At 40.5% G+C, this 20,688-nt stretch overlaps 3 protein-coding genes across 3 annotated transcripts; all 3 read right to left on the minus strand.

Moving 5' to 3' along the window:
• Positions 1–105: 105 nt before the first annotated feature.
• LOC124293071 (dynein axonemal heavy chain 10-like) lies at positions 106–1,173 on the minus strand. The gene is made up of 3 exons (XM_046732233.1): positions 903–1,173; positions 678–824; positions 106–538 (listed from the first exon to the last, which is right to left on the minus strand). The coding sequence occupies exons 1-3, from the start codon at positions 1,002–1,004 to the stop codon at positions 392–394; spliced, it is 396 nt and encodes a 131-aa protein (XP_046588189.1). The 5' UTR covers positions 1,005–1,173; the 3' UTR covers positions 106–391.
• Positions 998–14,946, minus strand: LOC124292596 (dynein axonemal heavy chain 10). Its single transcript, XM_046732180.1, has 39 exons — positions 14,890–14,946; positions 14,503–14,747; positions 14,182–14,428; positions 13,818–14,090; positions 13,300–13,730; positions 12,992–13,155; positions 12,553–12,900; positions 12,092–12,488; positions 11,883–12,006; positions 11,609–11,799; positions 11,330–11,505; positions 10,964–11,217; positions 10,319–10,846; positions 10,071–10,229; positions 9,725–9,985; positions 9,382–9,636; positions 9,004–9,289; positions 8,652–8,929; positions 8,294–8,558; positions 8,008–8,222; positions 7,747–7,935; positions 7,476–7,667; positions 6,939–7,390; positions 6,666–6,861; positions 6,390–6,606; positions 5,995–6,307; positions 5,623–5,917; positions 5,079–5,539; positions 4,695–4,975; positions 4,466–4,620; positions 3,639–4,391; positions 3,213–3,551; positions 2,889–3,090; positions 2,598–2,740; positions 2,314–2,475; positions 1,921–2,224; positions 1,456–1,667; positions 1,206–1,373; positions 998–1,117 (listed from the first exon to the last, which is right to left on the minus strand). Exons 1-39 carry the CDS (start codon positions 14,899–14,901, stop codon positions 1,109–1,111), a joined length of 10,152 nt encoding a protein of 3,383 aa, XP_046588136.1. The 5' UTR covers positions 14,902–14,946; the 3' UTR covers positions 998–1,108.
• A 1,016-nt stretch (positions 14,947–15,962) lies between these two features.
• Positions 15,963–19,537, minus strand: LOC107223286 (dynein axonemal heavy chain 10). Its single transcript, XM_046746671.1, has 8 exons — positions 19,307–19,537; positions 19,064–19,216; positions 18,690–18,943; positions 18,372–18,528; positions 18,041–18,304; positions 17,785–17,975; positions 16,762–17,651; positions 15,963–16,020 (listed from the first exon to the last, which is right to left on the minus strand). Exons 1-8 carry the CDS (start codon positions 19,535–19,537, stop codon positions 15,992–15,994), a joined length of 2,169 nt encoding a protein of 722 aa, XP_046602627.1. The 3' UTR covers positions 15,963–15,991.
• Positions 19,538–20,688: the final 1,151 nt, after the last annotated feature.

The following is a 20,688-nucleotide window of genomic DNA, read 5'->3' on the forward strand; positions in this document are numbered from 1 at the left end:
GACAATGAAAGTCAGTTGTTTGCAGTAATGTTGTGTAATCACTTGTTCAATGTTACATTATCCTTATATTGACTACGAAGTGAGGAAAATCAACAAATTCGAGTTGATTAGTTTGCAGTACTTGAAAACGAAAAAAAGCATAAAACTTTGTGCTCAGTTAATAACACAGATTCGAAAACTGTATAAAGAATATTATGACTTACTGATTCTAAGCAAGTATGTGCGGCATTTCTTCTTGCGGCTTAAATGGAACGGATACTTACATGTAAAAGATTCATGCGATACATTTCCCACATGCATTTAGGTAAAAATAAATTCTCTCCGTCTCCGAGATTTAATATTTGCATATGTACAGACGAACTCCTCTAAAGAAAACTTAATCACGAGATTGTCAATCTGAGTTCAGCAGTAGACATACACCCTGCAGTACCCAATGTGAAATATGCTCTGTAGTTGCCAGGTCTGCTTCAAAGACCAAACCAACACCCATAGCATTGCGTCTGTTCGACGTCGTGTATACTGGCGTTTTCAACGTGTTCTAAGTGAAACAAATATTCAATGATGATTTGATTTCTCATTTTTTTGTTCAAATGCGTATGGATAATGTGTTATCACTTTGCCCACATGGTCAAAAACGCATAGTTGTTACTCAATTACACATATTTAGAGGAATTTACCTGTAATTTCAATCGATGAGCCTCTATTGGTATCACAGTGAGCACTGGCAGTTCTTCGATTAGTACTTTCGGATGTGAACGTTTTAAGCAATGCCCTTCTGAGTCCCAGCACGCACCTTCTAGATACAACCCTTGCACATAGCAACCCTGAAGATAAGTCGTTAGCGATGAAGATTGGGAATAATCCAATTAGTGTAATACAGTACGCTTAATGAATGATCTGACCTGATCTGGTCTCTCCTCCACTTCAGCAGCATCTCGAAAGTTTGAAACTGCTGTATAAGTTAGAGACCGATCTAATGGCCAAGCGTTTTTCCGACATGCCATTTGCACTAAAGCTGCCAGGTATGTTTCGGGGATGTGCAAACCTGCCAGCCAGATAACAACTGGTTCGTTGCAGCCAGCCTGAACGACGATGTGGTAAAGTCAGATCAGTGTAGCTTTGAGTCCAAGGAATGGTTGGACTTAATTGAAAATCTAAACACGACTGCAAGGCAAGGATGAATTTCAAACAAGCACACATCTTACCCATGTACTGTACTGCGACATTCTCTTTTCGAAATGATCCATCCATCCAGCTAAATTTTTATTTGTCGCTGGCGCCAGCCTCGTCCATTCTACTGGTAGTAACCCATTGAAAAGTGCAATGGAAACACTGTCCAGTACTGCATCCATACCGATTTCACCGGCAATAGCCTGAAAACGAGATTTAAGAGTAGTTTGGGAAGTATTGCGCTTTGGGCTTACATGCATGTCTGAAAAGCGACGTTAAAATCACCTTTCTGAGCTGAGTCAGCGTTGTTGTCATCATTCTTATCAACTTATTGAATCTTTCAAGTTCCTGGAATAGTACTATTGCAGTCGGAGTTATGGCCAAACCGAAGTTTCGTTTCACTTTTATCATATCATACTCTGGCGGCATTTTTACGAGAATATCCTTAGCCACATTATCGATGAAATCGTCCCTACTGATGCCAGTACTACTTTCAGCTGTGAATGATCCAAAAATTTAAAATATTGTGCAGAACAAAATGTAAGCTTTGATAAATTGCTAAAAAAATGTCATGCGAATGTACTTAACAGACTTACACGTTTTTACCAAGCAGGCTGTAAGTGGATCGCAGAATAGGATTGAAAATCGCATTAAAACTCGTATCCCGTGATCTTATTTTTTAGATAAAACTTATTCTCTTCCATAAACTCACAACGATATTAAAAAATAACAGCTTTTGGGTCTAATTACCTGTTTGCGGCTGCAATTCGATTAAATTTCTCCACATATCTCTGGTAGCTTGCGTGAAATATCCGATTTCAGCATTTGGATGTAACCCAAACACTTCCGGTGAATTGACCAACGGTAATTCTTCGATAAAATCCAAGTAATGATCCTTGTCGCCTTTGGAGGGTATCACGTAATCAACTTCGCTATCATGGTAAAAGTGAAACGGTTGAAATGTGTCGAATAAAAAGTCACCGAAGTATTCGTCCATGTAGATCTTCACGACCCGCCGATCGTAATGATCGATTACTCTGCCTCCGTACATCACCTAATCGTGATTGTAAAGTTAGTTCATAAGTTGAAGCATGCGAAATTACAATGTCAATCAACGCTCTGTTATATTCATTAAATACAAACCTCGCCAATTAAATACTTCAAACTGTTCCACGGTATTCTGCTCTCCTTCTTACTTAATACTTTGCTCAAATAAGTATCCAGTATGATTGTGCACACGTTGAAATCCGACTCGTTGAAATCGTAATTTATGTTCCAGCCTATTTTGTCATATTTTCGTCTTTCCTGGAAAATAAACTAATAATTAATATACCCAAATTATATACCCTTTCGGTTTGCTATATCAATCCTAGAGTCAAAGTAGCATTTCTTGAACAATCGGCTACTGGTAAAAGTATTCAATTCACCTGAACTACAGCATGAAAGAACGCTAGTACGTAAATCAGCTCTTTGTAGATATGATGGCCACACACATCCAGGGCGTGATGATGCATTTTCAAATATGTATTCCGTAGGTTCAGCTTCAAGCCATTGGGCGGTTCGGTAACAACTGAAACGTTGAATGACCTCTTAAGCTTGCTAGATGCTCCGAAATTATACAGAATTATACATTCACCAAAGGGGAAGTTACAATTTCGGCTGACGAATGCTTACCAGTTTCGCAGAGAAAAATCCTGTAACTATACATAATTGCTTACCTTTGAGTGACTGTTGTAAAATTCCAATCGGGAAACCCGGTGTTGGATCTGTGGTAAGCCAAAGTCGAAAGTCTGGATGCGGCTTACGGATATTTTCTAAGTGTTTTTCCAAATCCCTCATAAAGCTAAGAAGTAAGTGGCAGTTCTGTAGCATTAACCACTGTCCTCTCGCCACAGCAGTTTGCAAAAACTCTACTGCACTCTGAAAAGAAGTGTCACTGAGCTCGTATCATTCCTAATTGCCTCACGGTTAAATTTCGAATTTAATCATTCATGCCTTAGTAGCCAGAAGTAATGTAATTTAATTATCAAAGTTAAACAAACCTTTTCCTGTCCTTGTCCAAGCGACAAGTACCTAAATTTGCCACCACCACAGCCATACTTTTCGGCCAGTTTCATTAACTCCGAGGTAGGATCGGATCCAGGGCTTAGGATAAACACAACGGGCATGGTGGCTGTGCTTTGCTCAAATATTCGATCAAAACTGACATTCGGTGGTGTTATATACTCCTCGCCCATAATTTCGCTGATGTAATTGATAACAGCGCGAAAAACCCGATCTATGCGGAAGCAGCGAATGAACATAAGCTTTTCAAATGGTCTCAAGGTCGACGAATATCCACATGGAAATTCCATAGATTCCGGGTTATCCGAATCATACCACTGTGGACCGAAGAATGAGAATGAAAATACCGATGGATGATTCGTATTGGGTCTCGATCGTTGCATTCCTCCATGGACGTTAATTACCTGCTTCCATTCGCTGGTTCTAGTCGTAATTTGTTTTGGTGCGTCTCCAAACACTTCGGGAAAATCAGCTGCGAGCTTGAGAACATCCTCCCAACCGGAAGCTGGTAACCACTTGGCCGGATTTGGTACGGGAGACTTTTCCAAGGCCACGTTACCCTTGATGAAGAAATCAAGTTCCGTTTGACTGATCTTGTCGATGCTTTGCTGTATACGCGTGGTGATTTGAAAAGAGTACAACAATTTGTGCTTTTCAAATATTCCCACGCATCCATATTCGTAAACATTTTTTGTTAGCATAATGATGATATTTTTCAGCCGTTTGGCGAGCGTAGGATCAGGAATAGCTTTCTTCAACGAATGTATGAACACTTCTAAGTAACTGATCAGCGAATATTGATACATGGAATTAACAGCCGCCATATCTGCAAGGACGAAGAATAGAATTGCGCCTCTTTTAGCAACTGGACGATATCCTTCCCGCAGTTTGTTGATATCGACAGTCGTCAACTCCGCCAAAAGTAACTTCGCCATCACTTCGCCAGCGCTGGATTTTGTGTTCTCTAATGTCTGGACGAGGTCCATATTGTCCAGCATGTTACCCTGGTTGGTAGCAATTTCCCGCAACAAACTGTCTTCTAATTGCTGCAGGAGATTTTTATTCTCACTGGTTTCTGCAATCAGCGTTTCTCGTTGTTCCTCGATGTCGGGGCGCTCGGTCCTTACGACCACGGAAAGCAGCTGATCTTCCAGACCCTGTTTAAAATGACGACAATTTACAAAAGTTCTCTATAATCTCTTTCAAGTTTACTGCTTGTATCTGCACTCACCGACAAAGTCACCATGTAGTTGATGACCATAGCTTTCGCATAGATAGCTGGATTTAACATCGGGTTAGGAATTTTCGTTGTTAAATACAGTCTAAACCTGGGATCATAGTCTACTTCCTTGTCTCCGAGTTCGATGAAGGTTCGCCCTTGTACATCTGGAAGAAAAATCAATTGTTGTACGGTGGATGTATAAATGGGTTTCTGCAGATCACGATTCAACAAATATTACTTCTTATATTCTTCATTAGCACGTTGTCGAGGACCGGATCTATGTAGTCTACGTCTTGGAACAAAATTGGAAATCCGTACATGATGGCCATTTCAACTTGCTTGATGAAGTCTGCATCGTTGAACGTAACTATTTTCAAATTGTTCTTCCCCTCCTTCTTTTTTACCCAGTTTAGCGCTTGCTGTTGGGGATCTATGCAAAGCGGGAATCTGGATGCCCGCGTTGTGAGTATGCCATTCTGAACGGACAGTTCATCTGGAGGAAGTCCTTGCGAATTCCAACTGAAGTACCCAAATGATCATTGCACGACGTGTCGTTATTACAAGATAGTTCTCCCAAACATAAATTCCCTTTCAATTTGCCTTCTAAGGAATAGTAACGTACCTACTGATCTCGACGTCGTTGCTCAGTTGTGAGTCTATTTTGTACGGTTGCGTTAAGGGTATATCTTTTTCTAAGATACTGCCCTGCCAATCCTTGTATACCATCTGCATTCTGAACTCGAAAGAGAATGGCCCACTGTACGAGAGGAAACTGGCTGAGAGAAGACAGTTGCCAATAATTTTTTCTAACTCGTCGCGTAAATTTTCCAGGTCTCTTTGCCACCTGACATTTTCAGAAGACAATCCGCTAATTAATTTGTCAGCCGCAAGCAGCCGTCTCTGGAGGATATCCGTTTCTTCTTGGAGCCTTTGTCTTTCCACCATTGCAACATCGTACTTTGCATTTAATTCTTCCAATTGCTTTTCTATTCGTTTCAATTCCTTCTCCTCTTTTTCTAAGGCTTTTCGCGCCTTTTCCGCTTCCGCTTCCAACATTTGGACTTTGTCGATCTTAGGTTTTACCTGTAATTTTTTAAAAATATTTTACAATTACAGTTTTCGATCAGATTCATGACAGTCGTCGCTTGAATTCGGTGTATACGAACCTCTTTGAATATGGCACAATAGTCCAACACAGCGATGACAAATTTGTACAGACCGTAACCAGCTTTGCTGATGGTTTTCATCTGCTCCATTTTATTCGACTTCTTAAGGTGTTGCTTGACCAGCTGCTGCTGCTTCGCCGTAATCAAGTCACAATTCATTTCCTGCAGAATTCGCAGGAAACTGGGATCGCTCATCATTCCTTTAGCACCTTTCCACGAAATCTCCTTAACTCCTCTAATTATTGCAACGGCTTCACAAACGACTTGCACGGGTTCTGGAGGCGTTGCGAATGATCTGGTCAAAGGAAATTGATTCTGATCGATTAATTCAACAATATGTAAATACAGGTGAAGAGCTTGAAACCCACTCACCTGATTTCAGTGATATCTGATTTATCTAAATCCGCTAGCGCTAATCTTGCAGCCTCCAAAACTGGCTGAGCCTCGCTTAAAACTTCTTTTGCCTCCGCAGTTTCCTTGGCAATAAGTTTATTCTGCTCCTCGATTTCTGCTCGCTTTTCTATCCCTAAACTCTTCTTTACCATCGCTATATCGGTACTTTCACCAATCGACGACAATAGTTGCTCACAATTTCTCGTTTGCTCCGCAACTTTTACACGTTGCACAGCAAGAATTGCGTTCAAAGACGCCAACGTTTCAGAAGCTTCGGCGATCTTAGTCAGTCCTGTAAATAATTAATGACTACGTACTAATAAACGCTCAGACTTCAACATTAACAGACTCTCTTGAGATTACTCAAATCTTACCTCCAGATAAACGGTTGCATTGACCCATAATGTACTCCTTCTTTTCACCCAACAAATTCAAGTACGTATTGATAAAGTCGAGGTAATGTTTTGGCGTAACGTAATTCCTTCTTCTCAGTTTGGTCAGAAATTCGGCGGTATATTGTCCAATTGACATGTGAACGTGTACGACATGTTGCACGATCAAGTCTCTGTAGGTTTCGGGAATTTTTGGATTCTAAAAAAATAATTAACTTTCAATACTTCCGCATCACAAGCGAGTCCGTTATGACTCACATCTCTGAGAACCACATTGGCCACGGCATACAAGGCCTGTTCGGGCCAAGGAAACAGCCAATCTATGGTTGTGCTGTTGACGAGTCCAGGATAACTCCTGCAGCGTCCACGAAGAACATCCCCAGCTGGACTCATCGACAAGGCCAACCGCAAATTCGCTATGCTCGTGGAAATAAAATATGACCACACGGATTCCCTGCCGGAATGAAAGTATCGTAGTTATCATTAAATGTTGTCGTCGGGGTCGTAGTTGAGGGATTCGACTGGATTCACCTGGTTATACTGTATCCAGCTTCGTTGGCTACATTCCTACAGGTGTTGACGATAGCATCTTTTTCCTCGTCAGTGAACAGAGCAGGGACAACTCCTGTCATTAAAATGTTATTCACCAGTTCTAAAAAGCTCTCATCTGCCACGTGTTGGGCAGTGAACAAAAACACCACTTTTTTATTTTCAACTCCTGCTATGTTGTACATCCTCTTCATGTCCTCTCGAAAACTTGTCTCGTTATATCCACGGTTTAACGTGATTTCGAATATTTCACAACCAGCAGCGAACGACGCCAGACGAATTATACTTTGCTTTCCACTTCCGCCAATTCCGATTACTAAAACGTGACCTCGATGCATCCGCAAGGCTCGATGCACTCGAGTTAGGTGCTCTAGGGCATCATTAAACAGAACCATGCGGATCGGCATTTTTTGCGAATTGTAATCTTCCAGTATCTATAAAGCAACACAATACAGAGTTTGTTTTTATGACCCAGTTCGATATTGGAGCTCCCGTAATGATCTAATAATTAAATACTACCTCCATGAAAAGACTGTATATCGCTTCGTAATCGAGTAAATCTTCGTAGTGTCTGGGCTCGTCTTCGTTGCAGGCATTTCTATAATCGCCGAATAAAAGTGGATCTCGTAAAGCGTAGTCAATCACGTCCGGTGCTTCTTCGAACCTCGCCCTAATTTCTGATTCAATATGATCACGCATCAACTCTTGATCCTTATGAATAGACAAACAAACGTCATCACTTTTTCGAATATTGGTTACCCATGGAATCCAAATATTGAGGTAGTCTTACCGCCGCATTGATCAATCGATCGCAAATAACCCTGTAAAATTCGTTTCTCCAAACTCTAACGAAATGCGTCGCAGAGGTGTACAGCGTTGGATGAGTCAATAACAACCCAGAAACAATTCTAGATAAGTCACGTAGGTTGAAGATGTAGTGAAATTTCGATGGTGTCGGTGGTAATTCTATGATGACCATCTGAAAATTAGCATCATTCCGGTCAGTCAGTGGACGCGGTACGAGAGATGATTAATTTGTGGCTCATGTTACCCGGTAGAGATTCAATGTAATATCGATTAACGTGTTTCCTGTTGCTTTGACTTCCTCGGGGAATATTTCCAAGTGTCCGTTCAAGATGCTCGAATAAATATGAGTCAGAGTCGCATCGGATGGGAACGTTACGTTGTAAACCGAAAACATCGAGATGAATCGTGGATCAACTTCGTTTCGACCACCACCCGCTTTTCCCATGGCGGCTAAGTAGCCTAGAAATTGCATTGGTGAAGTTGACGAACATTAAGCGTAAATGTAATGATCGCCACACACGTGTACATACATATATCTCTGAGAACCTTCCAATTGAGATCTTTTTCACGATCGTAAAGTCCACCTCTTTCGAACAAGAGCTTGAGAAGAGCAATAGGCTGCTGAGTCCCGTACGTATCGACTAAAGGCATGTTCATATCATCGATAAAGACGATTAATTTTTTTCCCGGTGGAGGCCCATATACGTCTTTAGTGCGCTTTTCCACAGCGGATTCTATGATTCTTTGTACGTCCATTGAAGTAGTTCGCGATGAAAAGTTGATCAATAATTGATTCTGTTGAAAAGTTTACAAGTGGAAAAGAAATACTAACTGAGATTGTAAGAAGCAAAGTATAAGCTTCCGGCTATTTTATTACACCCAACTTACGAATTTATCAGTATCTAATCCCCTCAAAAATTCTTGTATTATAGCAGTTTTCGAAGTGCCAGTTTCCCCGACTAAAACGACGGGTCTTTTCAGGCCGTTCATCAACTTAACAAACCACGTCGTTCTCAGAGTATCAATCGTTGGAACTAATATCTCACTGAAATTCTTTTGCCTGTCGTGAATGTAACCAGGTACGAGCCATTTCCACGGTTTCCAAATACGATTTTCAGTGTCCAGTACGTATTCGAACAGGGAACGGTAGAATGCAGGTATGTACCCTGTGCAAAGGAATCCGTGAGCCAAAACGCAAGTGGCGTTGCATGAAACAAAAAGAAAATTGTTCCAGTCTTACGGCAAGTGGCCGGTTTCTCGGGTGTGTCGTCGGTCAGCATCATCCCTGATATTTTTTTCATGTATTCATCGTAAACCAGCCTACTTTCAGCGATTAACGAAGCACCAAATGAACAGTAACATGACTGAATGTAAATTGCCTCCAATAACTCATCTCGGTGTGCCAAGTGAGCAGCTCGTTCCTCTTCCTCTTCAGCGTTTGATGATTCCACGGGTGGTTTCAAAGAAAACTCATCTTCTTCTTTAGTAGGAGCCAAGCCGTCCACCATATAACACAATTGCGTCACCTAAACGATATTAGAATTAAGAAAAAATCGAAAAGTTTGTGCCGTTATAACCAATTACGCGAATGACCGTGACGAAGGCTTTTGCCGCTTACCATATTGAGCCTGGTTTGAGGTATGATCATCTTCAGAGGGACAACTTGTTGCATGTCGATTATTCCATCTAATATAAGCCTGAGTGACCCGTGAACATATTTTTCACACATGGCGGCGAAGAATTCTCGCTCGGATTGGTTTCTCAAGTTTATCCATTTATCCATGTACGGCTGATATCCTAAATTCTTAGGATCCACATATACCATTCCAGCTCTCGATACCGTAGCTGGTGACGCATACTGCAAATCTCCCACCTTAAAAGTAGGGAGTAGCGTGAATGCCATTGGAATTTGATTGACGGCCGAATCTTTTTCAAAATTATGGACCATTATCGTGCAATACCTCAAACAGCAAGGCAGAGTGGTTTTGCAACTTTATTCTCTCTTGATTCGCCAAAGTCAATATTTTGTTATCATCCATTACAGAGTTCATATTTTCGATCCAGAGAGCATCCACGTCTCCATCGAATAATATATACTTCCGCTCGTCTTTATCCGAATCCAATGGCTTGTTAATTTCGCGAAAAATATTACTAAGCAGACCGTCTGTCCAATCTCTTGTCAGAGGGTCTAAGATCCCATAGAGCTCGATAACCGTACACGCCTGCGAATGATTGATCATATATGCATCTCGACTCGAATCCATTGACGGGTAGCTGTTACTTGCAGTGTTTGAAATTTGGAACTACCTTTGGATTAAGTATGTACAATTTTGTTGGTTTGTCGAGGTATGTTTGTGCTCTGCACAACGTTTTTATTACGACAGTTTTTCCGCCTCCAGTTGGACCAACGATCATAGTGGAGTGTCTGGTCATCATAACTTCGTACATTTGTACGACTTTGTCGATCTGTAATTCCGTTTGTTGAATCGATAACTTGCAAATTGTAAAAAATAATTGATTGGAGTCGAGATATCGATATCCAAAGGCCATGTTACCTGATCTGGTAATAGGATGTATCCATGTTCAACGAGCGTCTTTTCAACAGCCTCGTTGAAATCTGGATATCCTACCCTCGGGCAAGCCAAGCCGGGAAACAAGTCTTTAATTAAACCTAAGAACAGTGGGACATCGTCAAAAATAAATTTCGGCAAATTCATATCCCTGAGGGCTCTCATCAATACAACATCCTCCGAAAGGTCGTCAGAAGTTCTTTTCAATTGCCCGGCCATATTGAGTACAGACTTCAAAGCCCGAAGACCAAAATCGTAATGGGTCTGTTTGCTTAGTTGTTCACGAGCCAGTGTGTATAACACTGTCATTTTCTTGGCTAGAACTTTGGCAGTCAAAAAACCAGCAGAAAAGAGTTTGATCAAACATATCATTTCGTTGTCCGGGACAATGCAGACAACGGGACGGAATAAAGCCTTAATGGATTCCGGCAATTCAGTTCGCCCCGCGTATCCAGGATTCATGGTAATGAATATTCCGACTTTTGAATCCAATACTATATCTTGTCCTTCGAACTGTAGGAAGAAAAATTCATATACTGCATGAGAGTTGACGAAGCCTCGCGGGATCTTTGATTACCATCAGCATATTTGTAAAATAAATCAGGTTCAGAATCGGCCCAATGTACTGACCATAAATTTAGGAACTTTAAGTTGCAAAGCTGATCGGATCGTTTGCAATTGCGTCGAGATGACGGATAATACAGAAATATCGATTCTGTTAAACTCGTCGAAGCATCCCCACGCGCCACACTGAGCTAGACCACCCAAAGTCTTGCCAATGGCTACGTAATCCATTCCCTCGCCGCAATTCGTTACGAAACAAATCAAACCCAAAGCCTTGGCCAAATCCTTGGTCGTTTCTGTTTTACCCGTTCCAGCGGGACCTAGAAGTAAAGCAGGTGTGAGTTATATCAGCAACACAATCTATAAAAAAATACACGATGAGATCATCAACTGCTTTTTTTAATTTGCTAAATCAGTCACGTGTACACAAACCTGCCGGTGCTCCGCCAAGCTGCATAGATAATGCTTGTGTAATTGTTAGATAAATTCTATCTGTCAGCGGCGTGACAACCAGTCTTCCGTTGAGTCCCATATATTCATAGCCGTATTCAAATGTGCCTGTACATTGGTTTACCCATAAATTGTCCAAATCGTGTACCCAGTAGAACCTGTAAGCACGAGAAACAATTTTTCGGTAACAATAAACACGATACGTGTTCTCATTATTTATGCGCAAAGTGAAACTTTTTTATCACTCGAGATGAATTGTACCTCAATTGACTTTCCCATTCGAACTCCATCGCATCCATTATACTGTCACGGACGAAGTTGTCAATGATGTCTCTGATATGGACGTCGATTGTTAATACCGTGTCTAATTTCTTTCTGTCGTTATTAGTCAGAGTGTCGCCACCCATCAATTTTACAACCTCATCCAGCTGCTGATTGAGTTGATGCAAATACTGCAACTCATCAATATCAAAGTTAATCGTCGAACTGTATTGGACGAATATGAATTATTTTATCGCAGTTTTCCAGCCCTCACCTCCTTCATCGCTCGCTTCTTGCCCATCAAGATCTTTTTGAATACATTTTCAGTTTCCGCGGTCCACCATATTTGATTTGCTGCAAGGATCATCATCCCCTGAAAATCCAACATCCATTCTGTTCTCGGTCTTCTGACCTGTAACGTGTGATCAAAGGCAATAAGCTGGCTGTGATCAAGAAATACCACAGGCACAGGTATCGTTAAGCCTCACCTTTCCGTAATTGTATATAGCTTTTTTGGTCAAATACCTATTTGACCTGCGCATTTCCGCAAGTGCAAGAACCATCCATTCCTCAATCTTGCCCTCGGCAGCAACGGGCGTTCTAAATTCCATTATTTCACGTTCAGCCGATATCAGAGCGCTCGCTATTACTCTGTCTTGATTATTGGCAGTCAGCCTGAACTTATCCAAGTTGTCGAACATTTTTCCAACGTGTTCTTGAATCGCTGAAGGATCGCTATTTCCTAGTATACCAAGTAGCTCATCGTCGCTGATGAAATTGAATCGCGGAAAAATAGCTCGTTTACTATTTAGATATTCGGTCAATGATTTTTGACACTTTTCCAAACCCAAACTTAGCGCTTCAAATTCCTCCTTACGTCCTAACGTGTGAAAAATGACGTATTACATAAACCGCGCAGAGGAAAACGTTATTTTCTCCCTTACCTGGAATCATGCAACATTCTAAAACATTGAGTCTCTTCGAAGTGTCTATCATGGCGTGCCTGAACGCTTTGTCAATGTCATCGAACTTCCTTGCCTCTTCGGGAAGCTGTAATCTGATGTCACCGCCAACAAATATCCCTTCAAGGTATAACCACTTTCGCTGTAAGTCTAGCCAAGCCTCAACAACTTCGGAAATTGTTTCCATAGATTTTTCCCATTTTTGTACCATGCCCAAAAACGGCCCAATGAACTGAGACGCTGACATGCTTTGCAAGTTCATCATATTGTCCTCTAAAACTAAGGTAAGCTCGTCCAATGGACCCAAAATAAACCCACGATCTTCGTTTCCTGAGTCGTACCATTGCAAATTAGAAGATTTGTTAATAATAAATATACAAATGAGTACCCCTCGGATTTGGAATTGAATTTATCTGCTTACCTATATAGTGCCTCACTAAGTTAAATTCCATCGTTCGCCATACGTCCACAATTTCCTTTACACCTCTTTCGATAGCCAACTCCTTCACAGCATTTGTCACAATTCTTTCGGCGATATCCTGATACTTTGCCAAATCCATGGCAAACATATTTTCCAAAGTAAACCTGTAAACATCGCCTAAGATGAGAACTTTCTGATCACATGATTGATTTGCTGCAGTAAAATTTGTATAGGTACAAACTAGGTCTCAGGTGGAAATTAGCCAGTATTGAAATTTAATCCAAAGTTTATGAATAGATGGCAAATACCTGTCTGGAGACATGTCAAAATATTTCCCAGTTTTCTCCATAAGTTCCAACCAATGGCGTTCCCTCATTGCCTCATTTTTCAACTCAACGAAAAGTGGGACAGAATTTTTGAACCCTTTCATTAAATTGTCAAGCGCCTGACCAACATTTAGCATCCTGACTGCGCGTGGCATTCGCCTAAATTCTTTCATAAACTGATCCACGCCGTCGATAAGTTGATGTGGATTTAAATTAACCCAAAGAGTCTTGGCCCATACGTCACGCATCATTTTTTGAGCCTTGTACAGTTTGTAAATCATTTCCATTCCCTCGTAATCTTTTTTTACTTTGAGGAATCGAGAGTAATCAGCTGGTGGTAAGTCAAAAAGGATTTCAGCGTTGACGAGATCAACTCGCTTTGCTTCCATGAAATCGATAAGTTTTCCGTATTCCTGTGAAATTGTAAATCAATGAATTTCAACTGACTTGTTTCTAACCATACTTTGACTTATGTAAGTAGTTCGTTGATGCTTTCTCACGTCCATTTTCTTCATGCCTGTGTCCAAGTCATCGCCAACACTACCGGGACCGTATGTTTCAAAATCGTCTGAAAACTTGACGAACTCTGCAGCAAAATCACGGATTTCTTCTTTGGTCATTTCACAGAACCTATCCTTGGTAGTTTCCAATGTAGTTCCTCTGTACAGGGCCCCGAGGTATAGGGACTCCCATTCTTGTTGCAGTTTGTACGATAGCTCCTCATCTTCCTCGTTAAATTCTATTTGATGTATCCTCAAGGTTCGGAATCTTTCCTAATTAAAAAAGAAAGTCCCAATTTTGATAAGCGTGAAATCTTGCAGCCATCTAGGTATTATAGAGAAAACCGTACGGATGAATACATACCTGATACTCCAAATACTGTACTTCAGCTTGAACAGACATTTTCTTAATGTCGGCAATAGTTTGCATTACTAGCTTGAAACGTTCTAATCCATTGATTACTAGCTCAACGTCATATCGAAGACTTGCCATTTTGTCCTTAAATTCTTTCATATGGGCCTGAGTCTCGGCGATCAGATGGTTCCCCAAAATTTGTTTCCACTCTTTGCCATGCTCTCGAATGCCCTCGCAAAGTGGCTTAATGTTAACGCTGTAACAGGTAAAACTAATATGAATTAACCTATTTGCGAAGCGTTGAACAGTTTTTTCGGAAGGTGCACTAACCGAATACTGTTGATATCATAATACGGTGTCATTACATCCACCTCGTCGACAATCGCACCATAAAACGTGAATTTTTCATCGTATTGTAACAACGTCGGATTTTTTGCAGCAAACTTTTCGCAGGTTTGACTTTTATCGTACCTCCACAGATTTCCGTACTTTCTCCACTTTTGCACGTAACGATAAAGTTCTACGGACAATCTGTGGGCCGTATCTTGAACTGATATTATCAAGTCGTTAACAATCTGAAATGATGTTTGCACGTTAATTGAATTGAGGTTTATGCAGTCTAAGACATTAGAGATAAATTTACAGATGATATAATAAGTACACGAAAGTCTCAATTTTCTACTACTTGGTCTCGAAGTAATAAAAAACTTCTCTCACCTGAATAGACATTATGTCCTCGAAAAAACTGAATACTACATACTCGTTTGAGTTAATCATTTTACACGGTTTACACTCGAGGCAAGTGCCACTCATCCACCGAGGAATTGCTTTCATCCTTTCCAGCAAATCTTTTACATCGTGTAATATGATGTTATAAACCTCTCCAGCAGACGGGCGGAGAACAACTTCGGATGTAGACAATACCGCGTCGACTTGAAAGACTGCGGTTTGCCCGTTGAGAATTTTGTTTAAAACTTCAAGATTTCGAATGATGCATCTAAAGCAGTTTATAATTGGGTACTTTGCTTGGTATATCACGCTATAACGGCATGAAGGAAGAGCTGATGGAATACACATAAAATGCACATTTTACGTACGTGATAAAAGATGTAAACAAATCGTATTCGCATTGCTCATAATAAAGCTGCATGCTCGGTGATATACCAGTACTAGTTCCCAGCACTAAGCTTTCCATTTTCGTAAGCAACGGTCCTATGGAATTGTAAGCCTGTAACATCGAGCAGAACAATTCTGTGCGTACGCTTTCCATATCCAGAAAGTAAACCTGGAACAATAATTCAGATTAGAACAATCAATCGTGCGGAGACATGGACAAATTTTGAATTAAAAAGGTGTGCAGCACTTGATACCTTACATCCTGGTAAAATCACCGATTCTTCAAGCGGCTGAACTCTGGACGAGCAAAAATTGTAACACTCTATATCTTTGGCAATGCGATTGTGCAGATCGATCTTCAGCTGATTTACTTGCTGAACGACAGAGACCAGACTCTTCAACAATTGCTTGCAGCCTTTTGCATATTCGGCTATTCCCAGGGAATGCCAATTGAATCTAGTTAAGCCCGGTTGAATTGCACGCTCGATATTCAGCAGAGTGTTTTTGAACATTTGAATCTACGATAGCGTTAGGAATTCTTTATTGAAAAAATACGAGTCGAAAGATTTTTGATCCACTCACATCAGTTGCGCTTAACTTGTCCATGATAGAATTAAACTCATTGATCATTTGCTCCGTTATTTCCATGTCGTGTTTCAATCGATCTCTCTGAACCCCAGCGTTTCTTATCGCAGCTGGCAATTCAAAACCTAAATTTTCCAGAAGTATTGCCTGAAAATTTGACAACCAAGATTCATCGTATGAAGGTGGAAAAATTATCACAATGGATGTTCCTTTTTCATTGTTTCCAAATACCTCGCGAATGATGTCGAACAGTTTTAGATTAAAATTTATATCAAATTTCCACTGAAGATCCGCTAAAATCGAATTGTGCATTATCTCCTTCCAAGTTAAATATGCCCCACCAGCTGCAGCTTGTTTTTCACTTATCATTGACAATGATTCTATTGTTATAGCTTGTCCATGAACAAGCTTCCCACCCTTTGAACCGGCCACATTAGATTTCAGACCAGATGGGGGATCTCCATCTACATCAAAATTGTTTCTGATTGAGTAAGAAGATACTGGTGATCTATTGATAAATCAAAAATTTGGATCGGCTAAAGCAAATAATAAAAAATTATAAATACTGTAATGCAAATTGCTCGCAATATGTTTGATCGTATTACTGATCGAGAAAGTGAAGGAGGATCAATGGATTACCACCAATACTCGGCTTCGATATATGCGCATCATTTCTTTGACCAGACTCGAATGTGCCTTGTTGGCGAAGCGTGTTAGCACCCGTGTCTTGTTTTTGGGATACAAGCATCGCTCCGTGAAATTTCTTAAGACTCTGATTAGCTGTATTTTTTTATGATAAGGCAACAAGTATTAGGAAAGGATTAGTACATGAGAGTGATGGCAATTAGCATCGATTTTTGTGCGACGAAGAAACGCTGTGACGCTCACCGTTCTGTCGTTCGCAAGGTACGATGGTTAGAACGCTTTTCTTCAAAGTATTTTCAACAATCGGGACAGCCGTTTCGACCCATTGACTGTACTTCGTATCTTCGAAAAGCTTCATCTGCTTAGCGATGTTTAGATACTTTTCAAAGGCGAGAATTTTCAATTCACTATTCTTGAGTTCCTTGACGTTTTGAAATTTCAATACGACTCTTTTTAGACGGTGAAAAAGCTGCCGTTCCCAAAATATTCCGCCGCCCACAGGTGGATGATACCTGAGGAGTGGTGGGTTTCGTTTTCCTCTGTTGAATGTTTGACCCACTACAGTGATCTCTTTGGTAAACTGCTGCATCACGACGTCAAACTTTGTTAGCAGTTGTGCCTGAATCGCATCTCGCGTCTTCATATTTTTAAACTTCAGAAGAGCTTCCATCGCGTCTTCTGCTGATATGAGAACGGTGAAGCAGTCATTGATAAAAAATTTAGCTTCATTTTCCAAGGAGGAAACTTCCCCGTAAAACGAAGCCATTAAAACCTCCCAATTCTCCTTGTTGAATTCAGTATACAAGTCAAAATCAGCTTGCTGTACCGGAACTACAAGTTTATCCACGCGCTTTATTACACCGTCTATTTGTTCAGGATTATTCATGATAGATTTCAACTCAGCGCCGAATATGTTATAAAAATCCTGCAAGACACCGCAGACTTCGTTCAAATCTTTGCACACGCTGGCAATGTACTCCGTCTCTTTGAACAGACGGTTTTTATCAAATTCCCAACGAGCTCCCTTTCCAGATAACTCGATAGATTGCCTCGTCTTCATGTAGGCGATTTTCCACTGTTTCAGCATGTCGTAGGCTTCGTTCGTTTTCTTCATGACCTGCTGTATTGGTTGTCTGAAACGTGCGGCATCGGACAAATTACAAATTTTAAATGTGCCCAGTTCGCAATTTATGTACGGTATAAAAGTAAAAAAAAAAAAAAATTTCCACAAACTCATTTTACTCAACAATACGATTGGATTATTACCTGAACAATTTCTTTACAGCCAAATGCTTTGTGACATTTTGACAAAGCTGCCAAGCTATTCGTTCAAATAAGGGAGACATTTTCTCTTCGGTGCAATAGTAACGCGACAATATCCACATCATCTTTAATCCCTCCATAAGAGAAGGTATCTGATCGGTGATGGATTTGAAGTTGTCCGACTCCGCGATGGTCTGACAAAGAACGTCGTGTTTAATTGGAGAGCTTCTATCGATGAAATAAAGTAACAATTGCTCACCTTGAAGTGCCTGGTTATAGTGAAGAGAAATTTTACATTATCCGAAGCTTCGTGGAAAAGTTTCAACAAGTCCGATCGGTAATAATTAAATCCGCTAGGTATCTGCGATTTTGCTTCATTGAGCAGTACAAATATCCGCTTGACGACCGGCGTCTTCAGTTGTTCTACGAGAATTGAAAGTCCGTTCTCTCGATCGTGCCAGTAATTATACTCCGCCATGGGACCGTTTCCGTGTGGAATTTTGTTTGTAAAACTGTTCATAACCTATTCGGGCAAAAGCAGCTCGATAGATTTCATTGAATTTTTCAAAACGATGCCAGTGTCAAATTACCGTCTTAATATGATGCTCCCAAGATATAACTACGTCTTCTAGCTGTGTCACTGCATCTGCATTACTACAGAACATTGCGTCAGTTATCGTGGGATCTGTCAGGCCTGATATCTTCGGTATCTGCAGTAAGATATCTCCTTCGGTATGCTCAATTGTCCTAGTTGAAAGACACTCTTTGTAAGAATAATTATCATCCACGACTAAATATGCAGAGCAAGTTTGTGATTGTCATCTGACTATCTTCCCAAATGTATTTCCACTTGGAAATCTAGCGCATGTTAAACGAAATGAGTTTAGAAATGATCGTAATGAACGAACCACTGCACGCTTTGCGTGAGACGTTCCAGGGCTGCCAAAAGCTCCTTTTTGTTGGGTTCTTCCCTTGGAATCTCCTTGGGTTTCGTACTGTGAGTTGCACTGGAAATAGATGCCGTCGACTTTTCGGACCTTAAATCTCCATCGTCGAAACGAGAACTCCTCTGAGACGTATTTACGCTATCGGATTCAGACTTTACTTTTGAGATGGCGACAGATATCCTACGGAAATTCGATGGTCTCGATGTCGCCGTAGTCTACACGAAGAAAAATTAATACAAGTTTTTTTTTCTCTGAATTTTTTATGCTTCAATTTCTTACAAACATTATACCTAACTCCTTGTCGGATGAAATGAGAGAACAAAATTCAAAATTACCGTCGGCTTCATGCTCAGTCTTCGCGTTTTTTGTGCAAGTTCACCGGCCTGGGTATTGGTAGGTTCGAGATCCTTATGAAGCTCCTCATCCATTTCCTGCGGCGATGGGACCATAGGTTCGCGGAATTGTTTTTCGACTAATGGTGTGAAAACCTATTGCATAGAAGGAGAATCATATCCTTTGAATCACCTGGATGGTTTTATACGTTTGGTTTGCAACTCATTACACAGTTTCTCACTCACGTAAACTAAAAGTTTGTCTAAGCTCGCCAGGAATCTACCACCCATCGAACCCATAACCATATAGTCAGGCATTTCAGCCATACACTCAGCAAGAGTTTCGAACGCTGGCACTGCATCCTCAATGGTTCTCATAAAATACACTATATTTTTATCTTGTAGTTTGACGTTTTGAGTATCCAGCTGGCCGAAGATTAAGTGAATTTCCGGAATCTGGAGCGTCCTCTCCACCATTTTCTGCTCGTAAGATGTTAGTCGTTGAGTTTCATCAAAGTGTATTATAAAATTCGTATAATACAGTGTTAATTCAGCTTAATTAACTGAGAAGCCGGTGATCATCATTCCTTTAAAATTTCACAACGCTCCTAAGTTATTTTATTCTTTCATACGGTTCACTTACTTTCGTCATAACGTACTTGTTCTCTTCACCGGGCGGCGGAACAAATAGTGAAGATTCCACTTAAAAATTAAAAAAGACCTTGAATAAATGCTGACACCAAACTACTCGATTTTACCAGACACTATACGCGTGTTCGTCATACTTGAGACTTGCATAGATCATAAAAACAAATTGTGTAGCAATTTAAATAAAGAGACACTGACTGGGGGATTTGATTTTTTCTCCATCCTTAAGTTCGGCATTAGCTGCGACTTCTGATGATTGCACTGTGTCTAATAACTCTGTTTCACTATGATCGACTTCGTTAGCGCTACTTGTCGATTGTTCAAAAGCTGTGACAGTAGACTCGGCAATACTTATTCCAGCGCTACTGTTCTCCTCTATCTTTGAATCAGACTTGGACCGCAACTTTCGTTTTTTGAGTTTCTTCTCTTTAGGAGCCTTTTTGTCCGCAGATTTATCGTCGTCCACAGACTTGTCTGTTGCTTTCGCTACAATGATAAAAGGTTATTTATTTCTCATTACACATTCAAATTCTTACTTTCCATTGTGCAGGGATTTATCACAAGTAGGCTTACAGCGCATCTGTAAGCCAGAATCCTTTACATAAACGTACGAAAAAAAGCGTGCATCTGGCTATTAAAAACTCATGACTAACTAGGGCATTATCATGCTCGTACTGTAAATATGTTTTGGCATATTTAAATAATCATGCAAATTATTACATGCAGAAACACAACGGGCAGATTTTTAACGCCAGGCTTATGAAAACCGAGAACACATCATTTACCAGGCGCACTTTTCGTCAGCCGTTGAGGTTTCATTCGCGAACTGATTACCGTGATTGCAGAAATCTTAGCACGATGGCCTGTTTTTAAGATAAATATTTCGTAATATTGATTATAAGAGATGTTGCTTTTTTTTTCGATACTCGAATCTTAGTTTCCTGATTTGGCTTAAGGTTAATCAAAATTACAGTAAATGA

This window comes from Neodiprion lecontei, chromosome 1 (genome assembly GCF_021901455.1).
Source record: "Neodiprion lecontei isolate iyNeoLeco1 chromosome 1, iyNeoLeco1.1, whole genome shotgun sequence".
NCBI classification, from domain to species: domain Eukaryota; kingdom Metazoa; phylum Arthropoda; class Insecta; order Hymenoptera; family Diprionidae; genus Neodiprion; species Neodiprion lecontei.

Bases quoted from the DNA above. Each gene is read 5' to 3' on its own strand.
- LOC124293071 (XM_046732233.1), bottom strand. From the start codon at position 1,004: ATGGCATGTCGGAAAAACGCTTGGCCATTAGATCGGTCTCTAACTTAT. The intron at 825-902 runs GTCAGATCATTC...ACTTATCTTCAG, and splicing joins TGGAGGAGAGACCAGATCAG to GGTTGCTATGTGCAAGGGTT. The intron at 539-677 runs GTAAATTCCTCT...TGTTTCACTTAG, and splicing joins CTCATCGATTGAAATTACAG to AACACGTTGAAAACGCCAGT.
- LOC124292596 (XM_046732180.1), bottom strand. The intron at 11,800-11,882 runs GTGAGGGCTGGA...GATGAGTTGCAG, and splicing joins AGAAGCGAGCGATGAAGGAG to TATTTGCATCAACTCAATCA. The intron at 2,741-2,888 runs GTAAGCAATTAT...TCAACGTTTCAG, and splicing joins TTTACAACAGTCACTCAAAG to TTGTTACCGAACCGCCCAAT.
- LOC107223286 (XM_046746671.1), bottom strand. From the start codon at position 19,537: ATGGTGGAGAGGACGCTCCAGATTCCGGAAATTCACTTAATCTTCGGC. The intron at 19,217-19,306 runs GTGAGTGAGAAA...TCTATGCAATAG, and splicing joins TAGACAAACTTTTAGTTTAC to GTTTTCACACCATTAGTCGA. The intron at 18,529-18,689 runs GTTCGTTCATTA...TCTTTCAACTAG, and splicing joins CTCACGCAAAGCGTGCAGTG to GACAATTGAGCATACCGAAG.